We start from the raw sequence: 22395 nt of genomic DNA on the forward strand, positions 1-22395 counted from the left end.
AGAACAACAGAAAACATCACTGGAATGTGCAAGGATATGAGGGATAGATGGGAAGCTGACTCACGGAATCCCAGAATGGTCTGGCTTGGAAGGGACATTAAAGCTCATCACATTCCACCCCCTGCCATGGGCAGGGACACCTCCCACTGCCCCAGGCTGCTCCAAGTCCTGTCCAGCCTGGCCTTGGGCACTGCCAGGGATCCAGGGGCAGCCACAGCTGCTCTGGGCACCCTCCCAGGGAACAATTCCTTCCCAAGATCCCATCCATCCCTGCCCTCTGGCACTGGGAAGCCATTCCCTCTGCCCTGTCCCTCCAGCCCTTGTCCCCAGTCCCTCTCCAGCTCTCCTGGAGCCCCTTTAGGCCCTGCAAGGGGCTCTGAGCTCTCCCTGGAGCCTTCTCCTCTCCAGGTGAGCACCCCCAGCTCTCCCAGCCTGGCTCCAGAGCTGAGGGGCTCCAGCCCTGGGAGCAGCTTCGCATCCTCCCTGGACTCGCTCCAGCAGTTCTACATCCTTCTTTCATGGGGAGCCCCAGAGCTGGACACAGTAAATCTCTTTCCCAGCAGACAGGAGCTCCCATCCAATCAGAGGTGTACTCAGAGGTTGGCTTTTATGCAAGAACTCACACTGAGTAAATGTAAGAGGTTGTGGGATGTGTGTTTTGCCTGCAGTTACTTCCAGAACTATTTTAAGCTTGCAAATCACACAAGACAATTTCTTCCTATGGCAGGATGATTATTCAGCAGTCAGCATCCCTTCATCTGAGCTTCACCTTCAAGACTGACAAATCCTAGCATGGTTTATAAATATGAACAGCTCAAGAAAAGGGCAGACCCCAAGCCCAGTGGTACCCTTGGGGTGCTTTACTGGTACTGGATGCAGCACTGGCTCCACATGTGCCTTACAAGTGCAAGAACGGGTCTCCTTTGGGCTATTTGGCTATTTTGTTTCTAATATCAGCTTCCAGTGAGGTCATGCACAAGAGCTGCACATCTTGGTGCTTCTGAGAGAGGTGAGAACAGCTGGGACACTCCTTGAAGTCCTCCAAAATCAAAACTCCTGCAGAGAATAACTTTAAAATCATAGAATCGCAGAATTCTGTTCTAAGGCAGGGACACCTTCCACTAGCCCAGGTTGCTCAGAGTCCTATCCAACCTGGCCTTGGACACTTCCAGGGATGTGGCAGACACAGGTGGAGATGTATGGACACTGAGAAGAGCCTGCTGGGCTCCCATGGAAAAATGGAGCTCCTGGCATGGGACAAACTGCTGCAACTTTTAAAATACACATCCCCTGAGCTCTGCCCAGAAGGATGGGAAATGGCATCACTTCGAGGTGGCAGCAAAGACTCCACTGCAACCACAGCAGCTCTGAGATCTGACCTGCTGGGTTTTCAGTTTTCCAGGGACTGGACAGGTCCACTCTGGTCCATCAGACATAGGGTAAAAGATAAGGCAGGTTAAGGGATATCAATCAGCTAAGAGAAAAATCTAAAAACACTTGGCCAGTGCCACACTTCTCTGGCACACAGCAAGAGGAAAGGGAAGGCAATTCCTCATGAATTTTACCCTTTCCAATCTCACATGCTGTTTTGGACAGGAGGGTCCTCCCCATGCTGCTGCTGTAGAGCTGCTCTGAGACACAAATCACAGGGGATCCAGTGGGTGCCTCTCTGGAGAGGAAATCAGGAGTAACCTTGACCTAAGTGCAATCAGAAATGCACAACTTGGAACGATCCCCCTTTCAATCCCCGATCCCAGGCGGAGCTGCCAACGCAGGCCACTGGTGTATAACTGCTGGAGTCTGTTTGTTTTAACTCCTAAGCCTAGTCTATTTGATGCCTAAGCTTGTTGAGACACAAAATCTCAGAGTTATATCAGACACTTTCCTCAGATTTTCCCATATTAAGCTGCAAATGTTTTCTCAAGTGGTCTCACCCTTCTATTTCCGCTAAATGTATAAGAAGGTCAATCTTCATAAGCAATGAAATATTTATAAAAACTTCTTAGATGCAGCCACTGGAGACCCCATTAGGCAAAAACAACTTCTGAGCGTCTCCAAACAGAATGTTTGCATGGAATTAAAATATCGGAGGTTATTAAAAACAAAGCAGGAACACCCCTGCATGTGGCTGCAGGCAGAGCAGGGCCTCGGGCACTGGGGATTGGCAGAGAGCACAAAACATCCTGGATTGCTCCATGGGTTCCATCTGCCACCTGTGGGGTTTCTGGTTGGAATTTCCTGGGTTTGTCTTCTGTCTCTAAAGCTCTCTATGCTGAGAAACTTCGGCGCTCCTTGGATTCCAGGCTACAGAAATCACAGCCTTCAGATAAACAGTGCTGAACTTCATAGACTGAAGCCACTGGGCTGAGAACTGCTTCTCACCTTAGCTGGGTGAAGCCTGGATTTTATTGTTTTTTATGACACAGAATCTATGTCACTTGGAATGGCATTTGGGAAGACATGGGAGAAACACAGAACTACTGACAGATTTGCTTCATGGATTTCTTTCCTGTGTTTTTTTGCTTCCATGATGACCTCATTTCCTTCTCCTCTGGGGGGACACAACTTCCAGTCTCTGGGGTTCAGGAGACAACATGGAACACAACACTAAGCACAGGCTCTCAGACCAACAGCCAGGGGCACGGGAGGCTGTTCTCTCACCAGACTTACAACGGGTAGGAAGCTACAAACAGCGACAACTTGGAAAGTCCCTGCACTCAGTAACTGACCACAGCTGGGGCATCACTGCCAGAGCCTGGCTGGGAGTGTGGAGTGGTTCAGGCAATCACATTCCTCCTGCAGCCTTGCCCCCAGGGAGGTTATCGGGCCATTCCCACCACCACAGGGGCACAGGAGTGAACTTTCTGTGCTCCCCTGCATGGACACGTTCTCCAGGGACTGAGAACTAGAAAATAAATGAGCAGAATCTGTTACTCACTCCCATCTATGGCTTCTGGCCACCAAGAGACATCCCATGGGATCAAACACAAAGCACAGAGCTCTGCCAGCACACCTCTGGTGGGAATCCAACCCACAGCTGCTCCAAGGAGAGCTGGCAGGGTCAGCCCAGCCCGGGTGCATCTGGCTCAGCACACAGAGCCTCCATTATGGCACGCTGTGGATGCAACGATTGTGTTGTTGTTTGGGGAAAACAGCCCATTCCAGGAGGACGTGTGATGTCCTGCTCTTGTTCCCAAAGCTCCATCCCCGCATCCCTGGCCAACCTCACCTTGAGCTCTGCATCCCCTGGGGCTTTGCTTTTCCCAAGGAAAGGAAATAACTGTGGTGCAGCCACAAGGAAATGCAAACAATCTTGGGGTGCACAACTTATCCCTTCTAAATTCAATTTCCATAAAAAAATATGGCATAAATGAAACATTTCCTTAATAAAAGCAATTGCAAGGCTGGGTTAAATGACTGCGGGCACAGGTTCCTGTTAACACTACACTGCTAGCAAAATCTAATTACAAACAACAGCAATCCCTGGCACAGACAACTCCAGGTACCAGAAACCAGGTCCCAAGCAGAGAGGTTTGATGTAAAGAGTTTGAAGACATATTTGAGTGACTTTACAAAAAGGAACTTTTGGGGCATTTCAGGACCAAGCAGAAGATTTTGAGCTTCTTGATTTGTTTCACACTTCTGAGACTTGACTCTCATTAAGCTGCACAGTACTTGGAGAAGGAAGGAAGGAAGGAATTCGGAAGGAATTCAGAAGGAATTCGGAAGGAATTCGGAAGGAAGGAATTCGGAAGGAAGGAAGGAATTCGGAAGGAAGGAATTCGGAAGGAAGGAATTCGGAAGGAAGGAATTCGGAAGGAATTCGGAAGGAATTCGGAAGGAAGGAAGGAAGGAAGGAAGGAAGGAAGGAAGGAAGGAAGGAAGGAAGGAAGGAAGGAAGGAAGGAAGGAAGGAAGGAAGGAAGGAAGGAATTCGGAAGGAATTCGGAAGGAAGGAAGGAATTCGGAAGGAAGGAAGGAATTCGGAAGGAAGGAAGGAAGGAAGGAATTCGGAAGGAAGGAATTCGGAAGGAAGGAAGGAAGGAAGGAAGGAAGGAAGGAAGGAAGGAAGGAAGGAAGGAAGGAAGGAAGGGAAAAGAAAGAAAAGAAAGAAAAGAAAGAAAAGAAAGAAAAGAAAGAAAAGAAAGAAAAGAAAGAAAAGAAAGAAAAGAAAGAAAAGAAAGAAAAGAAAGAAAAGAAAGAAAAGAAAGAAAAGAAAGAAAAGAAAGAAAAGAAAGAAAAGAAAGAAAAGAAAGAAAAGAAAGAAAAGAAAGAAAAGAAAGAAAAGAAAGAGAAAGCCTGGTTATTCACAGAAGTGTGCTGCAAGGAATCAGTGTAAGGAAAAAGCCACAAGTCAAACAGATCCCAAATAATTAATTTAAATTGCAGAGTGGCTGAATGTTGTGTGTGAGAAGTAGTGCCATGCACACTGTGCAGGAATTTCAAAGCTGCCAGTCCAAAAAATCCTGGTTACTCTGCTCAGTCTGCTCTGCCAAACACACACACAGAAATAAAACACAAACCCCCCTCAGTTTCTTTAACTCCTGGCAGACATTAAGCTTGGAGTTCTGAGTGACATGGGTGCTGTATCCGCAGCACCACCAACCAAATAAAAGGTGTCACTCAGCCTGACCAATTTATGGGGGGGGGAGAAGTCTGGGAAGAGATTCCCTCTCTTCACATATGCAAATCTGGGTAGAGGGATGAAAGGCTCAGTGGCCCTTAGGAAAAGCAAGGCGCAAAGATAGGCAGGAAATAGGAAGTGGTTTAAGTCCAACTCTCCCACACAAAAGCCAAGGAGCTGAGCCAGCACAAAGGACACATCCTGACAGCTACAGAGACTCAGCCTGCCAGGGCAAGGAGCAGGGGAATTCTCACAGGGGTTTAGCAGGAGTGTTGGAGATGCTGAGCACCCCCTTGTGCTGCTCACTGAGAACCTGGAGTGGCACTGAGCTCCCAGGGCACGGGTTCCAGAGGTGGCACGGGGACAATGGCATTCCTAGAAAGTCCAGATGCTGATTTTGTCTGGTTAATAATTTACTGGCTATGACTGAAGAAATGCATGCAACCTCCTAGGATTGCTCTGTGGCTCCTGTCAGCACAACATCCAAGTGAGCATTACATGTCCCTGAACCTGATGGAAGATTTATCCCAGGCTGCTTCACATAACCACAGATCTCCCTCAGAAACATGGAATAAAGGTCTAAAATTATACAGTTCAGAGTCAACATGCACTCACTTTGACAACAGATATTCCTTTATATTCAAAAGATTCTTTTTAAAGGTACATGGAAGATCAAAAAAGAGGAAATAAATTATAAAATCTCCTTTGCTAACCCTACCCATGTAACAAAGGGCATGGCCTAGGAATTATTAGCAATAGTTTGGAACACATCTAGCACCAGAAAATGCAAGACACTCCTTTTATTACTGACCCCTCCTTTCTCTACTTAGTAGGAGATGCACTAGAGGTTTAAGAACATTTATCTCAAAAGCCATTCCCTTCTCCTGAGGCAGGAAAGCTCTGCTGGGATGTTCCCCACCCCACTCCCAGCTAATTCCCTATACCTCATTAATATGGCTTTTAGACTGACTTCCTCACTGCAAAAAGATCTTGCCAAAGGTCACAGGTTAATCTCTGGGAGGAGAATCACAGTTTGCATTATCCTCAGCTTTAAAATCTGTCATGGAAGACAGTGTGCACAACAACACAACCACCTCCCCCCCTCTGAACTACCTCTGAAGATTCTGCAAAGAACCCTTGTTAAACTGGAATCTGAATCACTCTTTATTGCCACAGCAGCACTTGGTGCCACCCTGCAGGCACCCTTCCAGCCGGTTTTATTTTAGCCTGATGACCATCGCAAACAAAAAGGATCTCAGAGCAAGCCCAGAGGGTCTCTGAGGCTGTGCACTACTTACCCCTGCTACAACGCTCCGTTCTTTCCATGGACAGGCTCCCTAGCCAAGGCCTAACAGCTCCAGGTCTCTCCGTAGCTTCCCAGCAGCCGACTGAGAAAACCTTCCCCGCATCAGCTCCGGAGTGCAGCGCTCCAGGCTGGGAATCAAAGCCAGCTGCCCACGGCGGGGTCTCTCGCTCCTCAGCCGAGCGTTCCTAGGGCCAGCACCGGGCTCTGCTCCCTCAGCCGAGCGTTCCTAGGGCCAGCACCGGGCTCTGCCCCCTCAGCCGAGCGTTCCTAGGGCCAGCACCGGGCTCTGCTCCCTCAGCCGAGCGTTCCTAGGGCCAGCACCGGGCTCTGCTCCCTCAGCCGAGTGTTCCTAGGGCCAGCCGAGCTCTGCTCCCTCAGCCGAGCGTTCCTAGGGCCAGCACCGGGCTCTGCTCCCTCAGCCGAGCGTTCCTAGGGCCAGCACCGGGCTCTGCCCCCTCAGCCGAGCGTTCCTAGGGCCAGCACCGGGCTCTGCTCCCTCAGCCGAGCGTTCCTAGGGCCAGCACCGGGCTCTGCCCCCTCAGCCGAGCGTTCCTAGGGCCAGCACCGGGCTCTGCCCCCTCAGCCGAGCGTTCCTAGTGCCAGCCGAGCTCTGCTCCCTCAGCCGAGCGTTCCTAGGGCCAGCGGGGCTCTGCCCCCTCAGCCGAGCGTTCCTAGGGCCAGCACCGGGCTCTGTTCCTAGTGCCAGCACCGGGCTCTGCCCCCTCAGCCGAGCGTTCCTAGGGCCAGCACCGGGCTCTGCTCCCTCAGCCGAGCGTTCCTAGCGCCAGCACCGGGCTCTGCTCCCTCAGCCGAGCGTTCCTAGGGCCAGCACCGGGCTCTGCCCCCTCAGCCGAGCGTTCCTAGCGCCAGCCGAGCTCTGCCCCCACGGCTGCCCCGAGCGCCGCGTCCACGCTGCCCGTTTCATGCTCAGCTGGCACCGCCGAGAAAGCCGTGCTGTGCCTCCCGCTGCCGCTCGCTCTCTCATTGGAAAGGTCCCGCGGGATGAGCCGTGGAGTTCAGCGGGAGCCAAGAGAAACAGGGAAGCAGGGAATGCATGCAGGGATTGTGCTCAGCGCGGCACACGAGAGGCTGCACAGCCCCAGAGCAGAGCAAAGCAATGACAGCAGCTGCCAGCACACGTCTGAGAGCCAGCACAGTCCAGGGAAGGATTCCTCATGTCCCTGCTTTCCCACTGCTGCCAGCCGGCTCCGGGCTACAGCTCCATGAAATTCCCCTGCAGCCCGCAGGCTGGATCAGCGCAGGATGCGCGCCCCGCGCCGGGGCACAGCGGGCTCTGCTCACTGCACAGTCCCCACACAAAACAAGCGCTTAATGATGAAAAGTTTGCTGTCAAAGCCTTCCCTGGCCGGTGAACAGCCTGGACACGTCTGTGTGTCCGAGGGGCCCGTGTGTGACACAGAGTGAATGAGACTCATCTGCAACATCCAATATTGCAGATCATTATTCACTGGCTGGGTTTTATCATTCAGCACCTGAGACCCGATCAACACTAAGAGGGAGGTCACCTTCCCCACAGACCCAAAAACTTGGGTTCAATGTGGGTTTCAATTTTTAAATTTGAGTGGTAATTTAACTGAGCGATTATTCTAATGAACACCACACCAATGTGCTACTGTAATTCCACAACACTTCTGCCAGTCCAGAATATCCAAGCTCAGTCCTTTCTATGCAGAAAGAGGCATTTTGGGAATCACTGGCCATGGAAGTGGTTCTATCCCGGCCAGCCCACCCCTGCCTGGTGATGATTGACCACCAAAGGGAGGGAATGCCATTAGCTCCCTTTTCTCTGTGAACTCCAAGGTAATATGGAAATACTAAGATCTGACACTTTCCCAGCACAACCTTGTGCTTTCACTACATTTGGTCGCAGAGGTCCCTTGTCAAATTCAGATGTAATTTTGCAGTCCAAGTCAGGGAAGTTGTAGAACAAAGTCAGTTCTCAGGAGCTGCAGGTCCCAGTCAGAGCCTTCATCTTCCACAAGCCAAGAAGAGCTTTTACCCTGAGTATGTCAGAAGTCAGACCTGTATTTCACTTACTATTTTACTGTAGATGATGCTCTGTTTGAGACTGTCAGTGTCAGAGATGGGCTGGGCAGCCCAAAAATGCCAGGGAATGATCACCTCAAAGTTCATGTTTTAAGTCTGCAGAGAACAGATTTTCCAAGTCTCTTGCCCACTTGGCAGATGGGGACAGAGAGTTCTGCCCATTCCAGCCCTGATACCTCTGCTCCTGCCCATGGGCAGTTCTCCAAATTTTCCCCATTTGTTGCCTACACTGACAACAACTTCAATCTATTTTATGTGTCCCTTGTCTATATCCTACATGATAAACACCCTTGAGGCCTAAAAAGCATCTTCACATGGCTGTGAAGACAATCAATCAGCTTTTCTTCCTCACAAATGTCGAGTGTAGCACAGCACAGTGCAGGAATATACATTTTTAAGGCAGTAAAATGGATTTTTACAACAGGAACATAAACTTTTCAAGCCTTCTTCATCAGCTGATAGCAATTTCCTCCTCTTCAAAGTTTCTCTTTGTTCTTTCAGCTCTGAAAATACCCCCGAGAATTTTTAATGCTCAATGCAAGCTGTCTACAGAATTGAAAACTAGCATTGTTAGAAAGAAACTCTATTTCTTTCCTACCCAATGCCCTATTTCTCCCAAACCTTGGAAATTTCCTGTCCACTAAACTGCCAAGAAGGCCTTTAACTGTTACACTGGAAAATGTGCCACTGGTTGCTGGCTTTTCAGGTATGACAAGCTGGGAAAATTTATGAGATGGCTTCTCATATCCCCAAATAAGTGAGACTGTGGGGTGCTGCAGCACAAAGAAATAAACATTTAGGGAATGTTTATGAAGGAAATCAGTGCCTATAAATTACACAGCCTGGGCCACCCCTGGAGCAGCCTTATTTAGTGCAAACAGGGTATAATCAGCAAGAATGAGCCTTCCATGTGCTGCTCTCCCCTCAGGGTCCCTCAGCCCATCTGATTCCCAATCCCCTCCTGCACCTGGTTGTTTCTGATAAAATCAGAAAGCAATTCCTGACACAGAGTTGGTGCCACTACACATCGCTGTGTGCAGCCTGGCCCGTCATGGACAAAGGGATTAGAGAAAGTGACAAGGAAGAAAATCTTTTCTGAGGATGGAAACATATTTACGGAGGCCAGAAGCCCCCTGAAATGACCTGTAAGAGGCAAGAGAGGGATGTCTTGAGTGTGGTCCCTACCACACACTATCACAGAATCATTAAGGTTAGAAAAGACCTCCAAGACATCAAGTCCAACGTTTGAGTGAAGAATCAGCATTTACGGTTTATAAACACATGGAGCTGGAAAGGACCTTACCTGTGTAACACCAGCCTCATCACAAATTTTGCTCCTTCTGATAAACAAGTTCTGGTACTTGATCACATCATTCCTACCAGAGAGCTGATTTCCTTCTAAGTGGGAAAAAACCCACCAGCAAATAATCAAAATATTCGCATTCCCTCTACTGACAAATCACATTTTAACCAGCCACGATATGGACTACTCTCTAAATTAATTTGAGTTCATTAAATGAAATCATTGCTCTCATCCTCACAAACAACATCCAGCTCTCACTGGCACATGCAGATCAGAAGCCTGGTTGAATTTCCAATTCTGAAATAATTTCCCTTTGATCTCCTTGGTGCTGTGGGTGTTTATAGACTCAGGGATGAGCTGAGGCAGTTTGGGAGTGCACACAATGTGCTTTACACCCCACCAGGTTGATGTCTCCAGTGTGAAGTTCTCTAGAGGAACAAACAAAATTTTCCTTGAATTTGCCTCAACTCTTTTCCAGAGAAATCACCACCAAATCCAGAAGCTTCCCAGGAACCCAAGGCCAGAGGATCATGCAGGACTCACACTGTGTATCCTGTGACAAACCCTTACCAGCACCCACAACACCCCAGCACCAGGCACTCGCTGTCCCCTTGCCCCACAGGGCTGAATTGAGCAGGTAACTAAAAATTCCTTCTGGCTGCAAACCAACCTCTGTTTCCGACAGAAATTCCCATCAAACTGCCAATCCAGCCCTGCAGAACCAGCAAACCCAGGCTGTCTCCAGAGGAAACCACCTTCAGTCACTGGCTGCTGGACCCTGGTGGCTGCAATGCCAGACGTGGAAAAGGCCCCTGGATACTCCTGGCACATGTGGCCACTCTCCTGTGTCAGTCCTTCCAGCACAGCCGTGTCCCCACAGGGCAGAGCAAATGCCTTCCACATCCCTGCTCAAAGCAAAGCTCACTCAGCTAATGATGGGTTACAGCCACACTTGGCATGGCTGCAACACAGGAACTTCAGGGCTCTGGCACGGCGGGTAATTTAAAAAAGAATATAAATGCCCCTGACCTTCCAGCTCTCCACAAAATACTCGTTTTTCAAAGTCCTGAGCCAAATCTGGAGTGTTTCAAACCCTCTGAATGGCTCCAGTTTAATTTGTTGTTGTTTGGGTCTGTGTTGATTAACACATGTAAATAAAGGCAGCTGGTGTTACCTCTCTCTTTTTCCATTTCACACTCTATTAAAGCCTGGTTTCACAATTAATTGAAAGCAAAGGAGATTATTCAGAAATGAATCCTCTCTGGCAGGTCTAGTCAAAACCTGGGGAGACCCAGCCCCCCTCCTGGCAGCATCCAGAATCCAACATCTTGGATACCACACAACGACACCAAAACAGTGCGGGAAAAGGAAATCAAACCCCTCACGTTGCACATTCCTCAGCACAGGAGAGAGGAGGATTCTTCTGTCCTCCTGGCAGGAAAACTGTATTTGTTCATGTGCAGAATTTAAGAGACCAAAGTACCAATGAAGACAGAATGAAGAAATGCTTCTCCTGCACCCAAACTATCCAAAAACAGGGCCCAAGAACAGCCCAGCCATGTTCAAATGCCTCCAGCTTGCTGCAGGAGGGATTTGCCTCAGTGTGGAGTCAGAACTGTAGCTCATGAGCCACAAAAGCACAGCAGTAACAACTGGATATAAACACCTGACAACCTCTGGACATGCTCTGAACCCCAAAAACTCATTTATGACACATGGAGAAATTGTACAAAGTCAGCCCATGACCACAGAAATCTCCTCCTTGGACTGCCTCACAGTTTCTCCTGCCCTTTTCTACACCCCAGCCCATCCCTGTGCCCAAGAAACCCCAAGGAAGCACCAAGATGAGAATTCTGAAGACTGGAAGTTCATGATGCTAAAATTTTATCAAAACCATCTCCACCAAATCATAAACTCATCAAATCCCAGAGTGGTTTGGGCTGGAAGGGACATGGAATCCCATCTCATCCCAGGGGCAGGGACACCTGCCACTATCCCAGTTTGCTCCAAGCACTGTCCAACCACTTGGACACTTCCAGGGATGGGGCAGCCACAGTTTCTCTGGGCAGAAATGCATCTGTTTGGAATTCGATGCAGGCAGGAGACCGCTGCTGTGCTGAATTTGCAGAGCAGGGCAATCCTGAGAGCCCTGTGCACACTAGATGGCATTGCACTACAAACTATGGCAGGGCCAGGATCCTGGCTCCTGAACAGCAGCACAATCGTCCTCCTGCTCCCGGAGCCCCGGGTTTTCCTGGGAGCACAGCCCAGCCGAACTGGGTGAATATTTACAGGGTCAAGACAATGGAGATGGCTCTGGAAGAGGAACCAGCACTTGGTGGCTTCGGGCTAAAACAAAGAGGCAATTAACTTCAAGGACCTGCCTGATTTATTAATTTATGTAAAAGAGAAGTGGCCTTGCCACAAAACAAAGCATCTTTCCTTTCACTGTCTTCCCCTGGACCAAGCAGGATTCTCCCCTTGGCTGTTGCCAATCAATGTGCACAGACACAGCCCCTGTCAGCCTGCGAGGGGACCATTATTTATATTTATTTGGCTCATTCAAGAACCACTTACACAGAAAAGCCACGTGAACACACCAGGAATGAGGTTTTCTACAGTGTTTGTCCATCATTTTTTCACAGGTTGAGTTTATGTGCTGGTGACACAGATAAGGATATAAACCACTCGAATCCACAACACGTGGTTTAAGCTTACTGAGAAGTGTATTCATCCACAGTCAAAAAAATAAGACTAAGGCAGTGAATATGATTTTTTATACTGCTCTATAAGATGTATACAGTTTTTATCTTCCTGTATATAGAATGTCATAAAACTGCTGACTTTCAAGGAAAGTGCATTAAAATCACAAAGCCTTTTTTTCTCTGAGCTCCAAAATCCATTACATTCTGTGGGAGGCCAGTGACAGTTTTACTCATAGTCTACTTTTCCATTTGCTGGAAACAAGCACATTATTCCTCTGAGGGAACTGAAAATTGATACAGCCCTGTCATTCCAAGCTATTAGTCTCCTACTCACTTCTTCTGTTTTCTCCCCCAATAAATCAATATTAACTTCTTTTTTTCCACACTGATAAGAATCAAAGTCACTGGAAAAAATGCCTTATATACCCAACATATCAGCAGGCGTGCCAAGGGAGAAGAAAAAACAACACAGAACTCCCAGCAACAGTAATTTTGATGGAGGGAAGAGTGCTGTGGCATGAGCAGCTTAACTGGCTTAAGGGAGCCATTGATCCTGTCTCACTGTCACAGATTCTAAGCACCTTTTCTACTCCAAGTGCAGCTACATTTATGCTGTGATTTCTCAGCCTCCTGTCATCCACAGAGAGGTATTTGTATCCAAACTGTGCTGTGCTGAGTAAGATTTGGGATTTTTCATGCGCAGAGAAGCAGGACCGAGAACTGAACTCCTGAAGCAAAGGCCAGAAACACAACTCACAAAGCACACAAGGGAAAAACAAACGTGCCCTGGAGAGCCTTGGTGCAGGAGATTGGTTGTACCACGTGTGGAGGTGCAGGATGTGAACAGAGCTGAATTCCCATGAGGAAGGGCACTCCTGGCTCTCCTGGAAGCAGTTCTGCTGGAGCACAGCCCCACCAGACCTTCCCACAAGCAGGGCTTGGTGCTGGGCGAGGAAGGCTGGAGGAAGCAACACCGGACACTCCAAAGGTGGGACACTCTCCCCTCCCAGCATCAAACTCCTTCTGGGAAACAAACTATTTGAAAGGAAGAAATTCAGGACGGTGGTAGGGAATGTCTTGCACCTTAGAAATATGTCCCAGAGCAAGTTATTATTAATATTTCTTTTACTCATCTGGTAGGGTGGAAAGAGGAATTGCTGAGTAGAATCAAAGTTTGTTCACTTAGTTTCAAGAAATAAAAGAAGTTTAACTTTAGGGGAGGGAGTCTGGAAGAGGCAGTGAGAGAATCTCGTGCTTCTCCAGGTAAGGATTTGATTTTCAAAGCCCACAGTCACACATCCACAAGTAATGGAAGCATTCCCTTTCCCTTTGATGCTTCTTTGCCAGGAAAACAGCAGCCTGAGTTTGCAGGTTCTGCTGAGAAAATGGCCAGAAATGACAAGCCAGAGGAAGTAATTGATACCTTTGGAATTCTGAGTCAAGACCAAAGACTCTGCTCTGGATGCTCAGGAAAGCTGAGGGTCAGTGCCTCGCCTGCAGGACAGGGAAGCAGGAGCCTCCAGCTTCTGCTCACACCCCACAGCAAGGGATAAAATAACAAACCCATCAAAGCCCACAACCTTCTCCAAATGCCTTCCAGACATCCAGCAGTGCTTGTGGGGGGAGTGTGTGCCTGTGTGCCTGTTCCTCCTCTGAAAAAGAGAAATCTGCCTGAATCCAGACCCTTGGGAATGTTTATGTTCACAGGAAATCCTCTGCCCAAATCTCTCTGCTGCAAGTAAAACAAACATAAGTGTAGTCTCAGCTCAGCAGATCCAGAAACACCCTCTGTGATCCCTGTGCAGAGCCCTGGCACGGGACAGCGAGCACCTCCTCATGGAGCATCCCAACACCAGGAGCCCAAGGGCTTCCCCCTCCCCACAGGACAGCTGGGCACAGAACAGGCAAGGACAGGCTCATCCTGGGCACTTCAACAGCTCTTCCCTGATTTTATACTGAGACAACAACCTTGAGCTCACCACACCACAGTGAGACACTGTGGTTCTGACTGAAGCAGTGCTGATGTCCCAAGACTGGAAATAACCTAGAAACCAGCTCATGGAACCACCACAAGGAACCGGTCACGAGGCTCAGGACACAGAGCACACCTGGAGACAGAGGTGGAGCAGGTCTGGTGTGCTCAAACCCTCAGCAGAAAGACGTCAAAGCCAAGACAGTCAACAAATGCTGCAGGATCAGGTTATATGCTGTTATTATAGACACAGAACTACAGAACCCCAGAAAGGTTCGGCTTGAAAGGGACATCCAACCCAAAAGTTCATCCAGTTCCACCCCCTCCCCTGGGCAGGGACACCTTCCACTATCCCAGGGTGCTCCAAGCCCTGTCCAGCCTGGCTTTCAACACTGCCAGGGATCCAGGGGCAGCCCCAGCTTCTCTGGGCACCCCATGCCAGAGCCTCAGCACCCTCCCAGGGAGGAATTTCTCTCAACATCCCATCCCTCCCTCCCTCTGTCAGTTATCCCAGCCCTGCTCCTTCGGCAGGGAATGAATGAACACTTTCCTAGGGCAGGGCACACACCCCAGGGAAAGCTGAGCTGATGAATGAACATTTAACACCCCCAGCCTGCCTTGCTGCCCCCGAGCTGCCAACGCTGTCACCAACCCTCCAAACTGGCACCCGAGCAGGGTCTGAACAAACTGCCCTTTCTGTAGGCAGGTACAGTTTAAACAGGATGGGAATGTTCCCACAGAAGTTTGGTTTCCTCCAAGTCCTCCAGCTTGCCAAACCTCCACGGGAGGGGAAACACAGAGCCCTGCTCCTGTAAATCTCAGGGATCAGACCTACAAGGCAGTTATTAAATCACTGCAGCCTGGCATGCTGGCAGATCCATGAGCCCAGCATTACGCTGCATTTTAACACCATTCCTGGGAACAGCATGGCTGGCTGCACACAGAAACAGAAGGGATTTCATCTCCCTTCAAACACTACCGAAGCAGGGATTATTTTTCTGGAGCCCACAGAATCTTTTCAAGTTTATAACATATTTTAATTATATGGATAATACAGCTTTCCATTCTTTTCAGGTCGTTAAACTGCAGGGAAGAAAAATTTTCCAACACAACTCTGTTCCAGTTACTAATTAAACCAATTTTAACACTTTTCTGCAACATGTTGGTAAAGATGATTTATGGGGCTGGAAAACAGCAGGAGGTCAATGTCAAAATAACAGCTGGGCTTCTTACAGCCACTTGAAGATTTACTTATGCCATCAAATAGCCACAATGAACCAAAAGCCCTACAATTCCACAGACAAGCTTGCTGTATTTCCAGTGGTAAATGCTGGGGAAGGGAAAATAAGCTGGATTCCTGCAGGAGGTCTCTGTTTTCTGTCCCAAATGGGTCTGTTCTCCTGTGGAGATACGGATTATTCACTATAAACTCATAAAAATATTCAACCGAAAAAGGAGAAGGTAAAAAAGCCCCAAAAATACCTGTTGTACTCAATCAACAGGTTAAAAATCTCATTTGCTTGTAATACCTCTTTGTGGGTTCTACCCCACCCTTCCATGGGTGCAGCTTCACAAGTATCTTTTTAAAATAAAGAACACAGATGGAATCAGACAGAGCTGATCAAGAGAAATAAATCCAGGGAAATACGGAGTGAGAGGCCATTCCATGAGCAGCCAGCTGAGCAGTGCCAGCCAAACTGCCTTTCCCTTTATAAAAAAAGATCAAGTATTGATTTCAGAACAGTCAGTCAAAGGGAGCAAAGTGTGTAAAACACCTTCAGAATGATTTAGCAGTAAATCCACATGGGAACACCAGCCTGGATCTCCCTCCTGCCCTGTGGATCAGTTGAAGTTATCCTTCCATGACAGAACCCATGCTGGATTTCTTCCCATTTTACCAGGGGAACAAAACAGGCAACCTGGAATTTCACAGGTGTGATCTCATTCCAGGGAAGAATTTTTCTGAGGAGCTTGTGGCAAGCTGGAAGCCAGACCAGGAAACAGCAGAATCCAAAAACTGAGATGAACTTACTTGAATATTTTCCTAACTCCTTTGGCAGCAAACATCTTGGCCCAGAGACTCCAAATTTTTAAAATTTGTTGATCTTGGCAGGAGGCTGTGCCAATTTTCAGGGAGTTGTGGCTGGAATTATTAAGCTAATAGAGGCAGTTTCCACCTACACTCTGAACAGTTGTTTTTATATACCCACGTCCTTAAAACAGCCCTTGCAACATCCCCAGCAGCACTGTGGAAGGCAACAGGAAAGAAATCACATGGAAAAGACAGGGAATGAGAAGGGAAGTCCTCAGTTCAAAGAAGGGGAACATACCAGAATCCAGCCAGGTAATTGTGGGAGGAGATTAACAGCATCCAAAGATGAAGGACTGAAAAGGGGCCCCTCTTCACACATAATCTGGGTCTGCATCTCACTCAAATATTCACAAAGCAAAACGCAGTAAAATTGTCTTTCAAAGCCCCAATACACACCAAAATTCAGGCCAATGTTTTTTACTAAGAACTAGCATCTTTTAGAGGGACTGAGGTGGGGAACTGCTGGTTTATGTTTTGCCTTTAAAAATCAGTATTTGTTCCTTCTTAAACACTTCACAAAGTGAGTGGGATAAATGATATTGCAGCCTGGAGCTATTCATGCTGCTCCTGACTGCCATGCACTGAAAGCCTCATACCCACAGAAGAGCTGGGGACAAACAAACCCTCCTGGACCACAGGCACTGAGCAGGCTTGGGATCAAACCCCTGATGGAGAGATCCAAGCTGGGCTGTTCCACCTCAGGCAGACACAGAGCAGGGAGCATCCCCATCCCTGTTGTTTCCAGCTCATCCACAAGACTCCTTTTAGCTGTGGCACCTGAAACTACCCCAGCTAACCCCAGCCAAGGGCATCTGGTCAGGCTTTACCAGTTTTGCTTCCTTTGCAATCCATCTTGGGAAAAAAAATCACAGAGACTCCTTCATAAGCACATTCCCCCCATGTTCCCCCTTCCTTGGAATATCATTAAATACAAGAAAAAAAGGCAAACCAAAAGAAGATGACCTCGAAAAGGATCTTCTCAGCAGGCTTTGCTGACAACAGGCACAGAAGGACTGAGCTGCTCTTTGCAATGTTTCTGCATCCCAAGGCACGACAGGAACATCCAATTCCAGGGGCAGAGCCCAGCTGCTGCTGGAGGGAGCCCATCTTGGCTGGAGTGTTGCAGAGGCATTCCCACAGCACACAATTCCTAACAGGAATTCCTGGCAGCTGATGCCTGCGCAGGCGGAAGTGATTCTGCCTCAAATACTTCCTTTACCACTGATAACACAATTCCTGCCACTGCCCTGCCAAGGCTGTGCTGATAAGGAGAGGATCTGCAACCCAGTCCTGCTCCCACAAGGATTTATTTTTAGAAGGCAGATACAGCAAGGCAAACAGAGATTGTGCTGTTTGAAGGAGTAATTCTGTGTCAAATGCAAGATGCTGAAGTGATATGAATGTGCATTACAGCACTTTCCTTGAGCAAATGGCTTTTGAGGGAGCAAAAAATATTACCTGAGAAGTGTGGAGCTGATCAGCTCTCCATATTCCATTATCAAAACCTACTCAGCTGAAGATAATGTCTTAATTCTTTCAAGTGAAGAACAGAGTATTTATTCCTGGCAGGAAGTAGATATTTAAGGAATTCCTAACCCCTTTTTCTCCTGTTTATATTAATGGAATATAGCATTAAGTAAAGTAAAACCATATTTCATAGAATCACAGAATATCCTGGGTTGGGAGAGACCACAGGGATCATCCAGCCCAGCCCCTGGCCCTGCACAGACACCCCAACAATCCCACCCTGTGCACCCCTGAGTGTGTTGTCCAAACACTCCTGGAGACCTGGAGCATATCGTTTTTTAGCATAAAGTTATTGAATTACATGAATATCTTCTTAAATTATAGAAGAAATTTAACCCTGTCTCAGTCTAGAGTGAGTTCTTAATGCAAACAAAGGATATGGGACTCTATCTCATGTTTAAACTTGGTGAATTTGAAGCTGCATCAATAGATCCTACAGAGTTTTGTGAGTTTTTTTCAGTTATTTACTCATAAATCTGATAGAAAACCAACAGATATAAAACAAAGTTTGCACTTGCTACATGCAAAGTGCTGCTGTTGGACAGTGTGCATTTCTACCATTTCCCAGGTGTAATTACAGACTCTTCTGCACAAATGCAATTTAACCACTTGGAAATGACCCTCTGTTTGTACAGACATTTTTACGTAGACTTACCACCAGTGTGAGAACCAGGTCAAAAAAGTTAAAGGGCAGATACCTTGTATTATTTACTGAGAAAAAGCTAAATTAAGAAAAAGGTAAACTGAGAAGAAACATTGCATCTCCTCCAGAGACAGACCATGAAGAGGTTGAACCACAGTTGTGAACATTGATCCCATGTCAGGCTAAAACACATCTATGAGGCAGAACCAGGCTTTCATTATAAACTAAAAATCAGTGATGCAGCCCTTAAAGTAAACACAGTAATGAACATAAGGTATTTTAGCAAAATGCCAGTGAATTTTGGGCACTGATGCAATCTGTGAGGCTGAACCTGTCGGTACAGCTTTGACATCACTGCCTTTGCCTGGTAACCAGCAATTTCCTGGGATGCCACACGTGCCTGGCCAGGCAGCCACAGGTATGGGTAAGATCTTGCTGTTGGAAGCAGCGTGGCAGGAGATTTCTGAAGAGAAAAAGCCCCCCAAAATGCACCCAGCCTCACTAGCCTGGTGCAAGGATAAGAAGAGAACAAATCCCTTTTTATACCTCTCAGCAATTTAATTTAAAATGATCTCATGAGGTGAAATGCCAGGCTATTAATACCTCCTGCACCATGAGACCATATTATAAGTGGCATAAACGTTACAAAACAACCTGAAATTCGGCCAGGCTGTTAATAGACAGCATTACACAATTCCTGACACGGACAGATAATACTGTATTTCTCCTATGCAAATTTCTAACAGTGAATAGATTTTGAAAGCAGTTTACACCCACCACCCCTCAGATGCAACTCAGTAATTCTCTATTAGGTGCCAAGCTGTCACTTCCCATCACTCCAGCCCACTGCTATTCTCTGTTCTACCTTGGGAGCACAAAGGAGCCTCCAACTTGATTAAAATGCATGAGCCCTGTGTGAACCTATTTTTAAATCTCCCAACTAATACTGCTGTTGTATTAACAGCTTTCACTTATTTTACCATTAATACTGGTGTTCTACGGAAGTGCTGCAATGCTTTATCTTTTCGCATTTCAGCAGCAAAGCTCTTGCTCTCAAAGAGATTTTTCACCATATAAAGAAGTCCTGACACTGTGGGGATTTATCAGAAACCTTGCTTAGGCAAAGGAAGCAGTGAGAGACACAGAGGGCCTGAGTCACCTTATTTAGGCACAAATCTTGCTGTAGGTACACAAATAGCTAAATAGGTAGGGTTTTTCAGAGGCTGATGTGGTGGAAACAGAGCACTGACCCTACAACACACACAGAGTCTCAATTTTATGGCAGTTCTTCTCATGCTGCCACCAGCCTCTGTTTTCTTCCTGGTTTCATAGCACAGACATAGATAACAGCTCAGGGCTGAGATAACCAATAACAGCTCAATAACCAATACCATTTTTATTTCCTGTGCTACATCCTTCCACAATTTCTGTTTTTTGAGCAAACCTCCTCTGGTTACAGCCTCTGGTCTGGTTGTGCCAGGGGACCACAGAGCAGGAGCAGGGAAAGCTGCAGGAGCAGCAGTGACACCACAAAAAGCAGTGCTAAACCACTCCTGCATGTGGGAACTTCCCACTAGAACATGCTCCAGGAAAACCTGGAAAGGATGCATTACCTGATTTTGCTTCTGCCTCTCACAAACGTAAAAATGAACCCTGCAGGTCTGCCCTGCCTTCCCAAAAACATCCCAGGAAATGCTTAAAACCCGCAGAAGAACTAATTGCTGGTCATCAAAAGGATGTGCCATGCACAGCTTGTGCTCCCTCTCCAGCTGCACATTGTGCTGAACATCCCTGGATGACGGCATGGAGAGCTCAGAGGAGCACAGGATGTAAAAACCACACCTGTGTGGACACAGACCTGCTCCAACATAAAACTCCTCTCCAGAATGACTGAAAAATTAGTTCTGTCGAATCAGCAAATTACCAGGAGACAGAAAGCAGGGACATGGATCCTGCTGTTCCTACATGCAGAAAATGAAAATAAAGAGTTTTCAGCAGAGTGAGGACCGCTCCTGTTTGCCCATTTCCCAGGGACCCCCATGGGAACTGAGCTCTCTGCAATCTATTTCGTGCCCAGTATTTTGTGTCACTGGCTCTGCAGAGCCCACACCACCAGAACCAATCCACCCAGAGCCACCACGTGTGAGCAACAGCAGATCCCAGCCATGAACAGGAGGACCCAAGCTCCTTCCCAGCCGGAATTTTAGAGAGACAGAGAAAAAACCCAGCTGCATAATTCTGCTTGCAAAAGTGTCAAGTACAGCAGCATGAAAGGCTGTAAATAATTCACTCAGTATTACAGGAAATGTTTTACAAATGAAAAGGTTGTAACCTCCTTTTGGCTACAAGGCTGGCAGATGCTGGAGGCATTCCTGCTCCTCTAAGTGCAGAACAAAATGCATCCTGTTTGTGAGAAACTCCTGGGTGTCAGCCCTCCCTGGAAAATGCTTCTGCCTGTATTCCTGAGGGAGGGATCACAGAGGAGCAAAGCCTGCACACTTGCAGAAATGCAGCTCAGGCTGACGAGCAGTTTCTGCTATTTTGATGACACAGCTGCTGCAATGCACAATGCAGAGCTAAGGGAAGGGGTAAATTTGATTTATTTATATTTACATAAATACATTCACACAATTGTTTAATCACACACACACGCAAACCAAAAATACGCATGCGGTGATTACAGATGACTCAAGAATGAGTGTTTGATACAGTCTTAAAACAGTGACATCAGCCAAATCCAGTGGAAATAAAACATCTCCAAGCTCAAAGGAGAGCTCCATATGACTGAGTGCAGCTTCTGCCCCAGCACATGGAAGCAATTCCAAATAAAGTCTCTACAGCTTTAACTTCTTATCACTAAACATTTGGCAACAAACCAAATAAGCCTCGGTGAGGTCCTTCTACGCCTCCCCACTGGGTCAGCCAGCAGGAAGCACAAGGTGTTTTGTGTATAAAAGAAATCCAAGACTCACCTGAATGTTGCCAAAGTCCACGTTTTCGTAGTGGAAATGTGCACACTCAGCCATCTTCGGGAAGTGCCCCTTTGTAAAGGATAACCTGGAGCACACCAAGAGCACACCATCAGATGGATGCAGACCACTCAGCAGAGATAAACCACAGGTACTGATACAAAACAACAACAACTTTCTCATCCTAAAGCCAAGGGAACACAGGGATTTGTTGATGTGATGCACCAAAACAGGGGGGAAAGGAACCGAGTGCGAAAGGAAAGCTGAAATGCCAAGTGGCTTTTCCACTGCAGCCCTACAGAGCCGTGTGAGACATTCCAGCAGCACCACATCCCACTGCAGCCCTACAGAGCCGTGTGTGACATTCCAGCAGCACCACATCCCACTGCAGCCCTACAGAGCCGTGTGTGACATTCCAGCAGCACCACATCCCACTGCAGCCCTACAGAGCCGTGTGTGACATTCCAGCAGCACCACATCCCACTGCAGCCCTACAGAGCCGTGTGTGACATTCCAGCAGCACCACATCCCGCAGGATTCCGGACACGGAGCAGGGACAAGCAGCTGCACCTCACAAATGCACATCCACAGCCTTACACGAGACACGAGGAAAGCAGAACTTTACCTGTGAAAGGCATCACAGCCCATCAGTCCCGGGGGGATGTATCTGAGGGTGCAGAACAAACTCTATTTATCCTTTGCCTTTTGAAAATTCAAAAGTCAGGCATAATTATTCCCAAGTGTCTCCAGTCACACTGGTGGCTGCCGGGGAGCTCCTCTGGCTCTGCAACATGCTCCTGCTTCTACTGAAGCTATTATAGACTCCTATAGATATTCCTGGTGGTGAGCCAATGAGATTGTCATTATCTAGCTCCCTCTTCCCACGGGAATACAAGTGGGAAGTGAGATGCAGCATCTGGCTGCTCAGCACTGGAACAAAGAGCCATTTCCCTCTCAGCGGAGCACTAGAGGAGTGAGCTGAAGGCTCAGATCCATCAATCTCGGGGAGTTCTGCTCCTCAAGTCAGCATTTTTAGCCAAGCAATATTGATTATTTCTGATCCCCATTGCTGCAAGCATAATGACTTGGTTTATAGTCTCTGGGAGACAAGCAGAGACAGAAATATAGCATGAGCCCACAGGAAAAAAAAAACAAACTGTGAGATCAGGGAAGAAAAAATATCCCTCA

At 47.6% G+C, this 22395-nt stretch overlaps 1 protein-coding gene across 16 annotated transcripts in view; it reads right to left on the bottom strand.

The window, feature by feature from the left end:
- Positions 1-22395, bottom strand: part of ARHGAP32 (Rho GTPase activating protein 32) — a 233977-nt gene that overhangs the window by 104053 nt on the left and 107529 nt on the right. For 15 of the 16 annotated variants that reach the window (XM_068994507.1, XM_068994508.1, XM_068994502.1 and 12 more), the window contains 2 exons: positions 21833-21874; positions 21211-21295 (listed from right to left, as the gene is read on the bottom strand). In XM_068994507.1, the coding sequence (XP_068850608.1) occupies positions 21211-21295; positions 21833-21874 (127 nt within the window). Of the gene's footprint in view, positions 1-20096; positions 20188-21210; positions 21296-21832; positions 21875-22395 lie in introns of those variants that run through there. The other variant, XM_068994513.1, reaches the window with a different exon arrangement.

Source organism: Aphelocoma coerulescens, chromosome 24 (assembly GCF_041296385.1).
Source record: "Aphelocoma coerulescens isolate FSJ_1873_10779 chromosome 24, UR_Acoe_1.0, whole genome shotgun sequence".
Classification (NCBI taxonomy): Eukaryota; Metazoa; Chordata; class Aves; order Passeriformes; family Corvidae; genus Aphelocoma; species Aphelocoma coerulescens.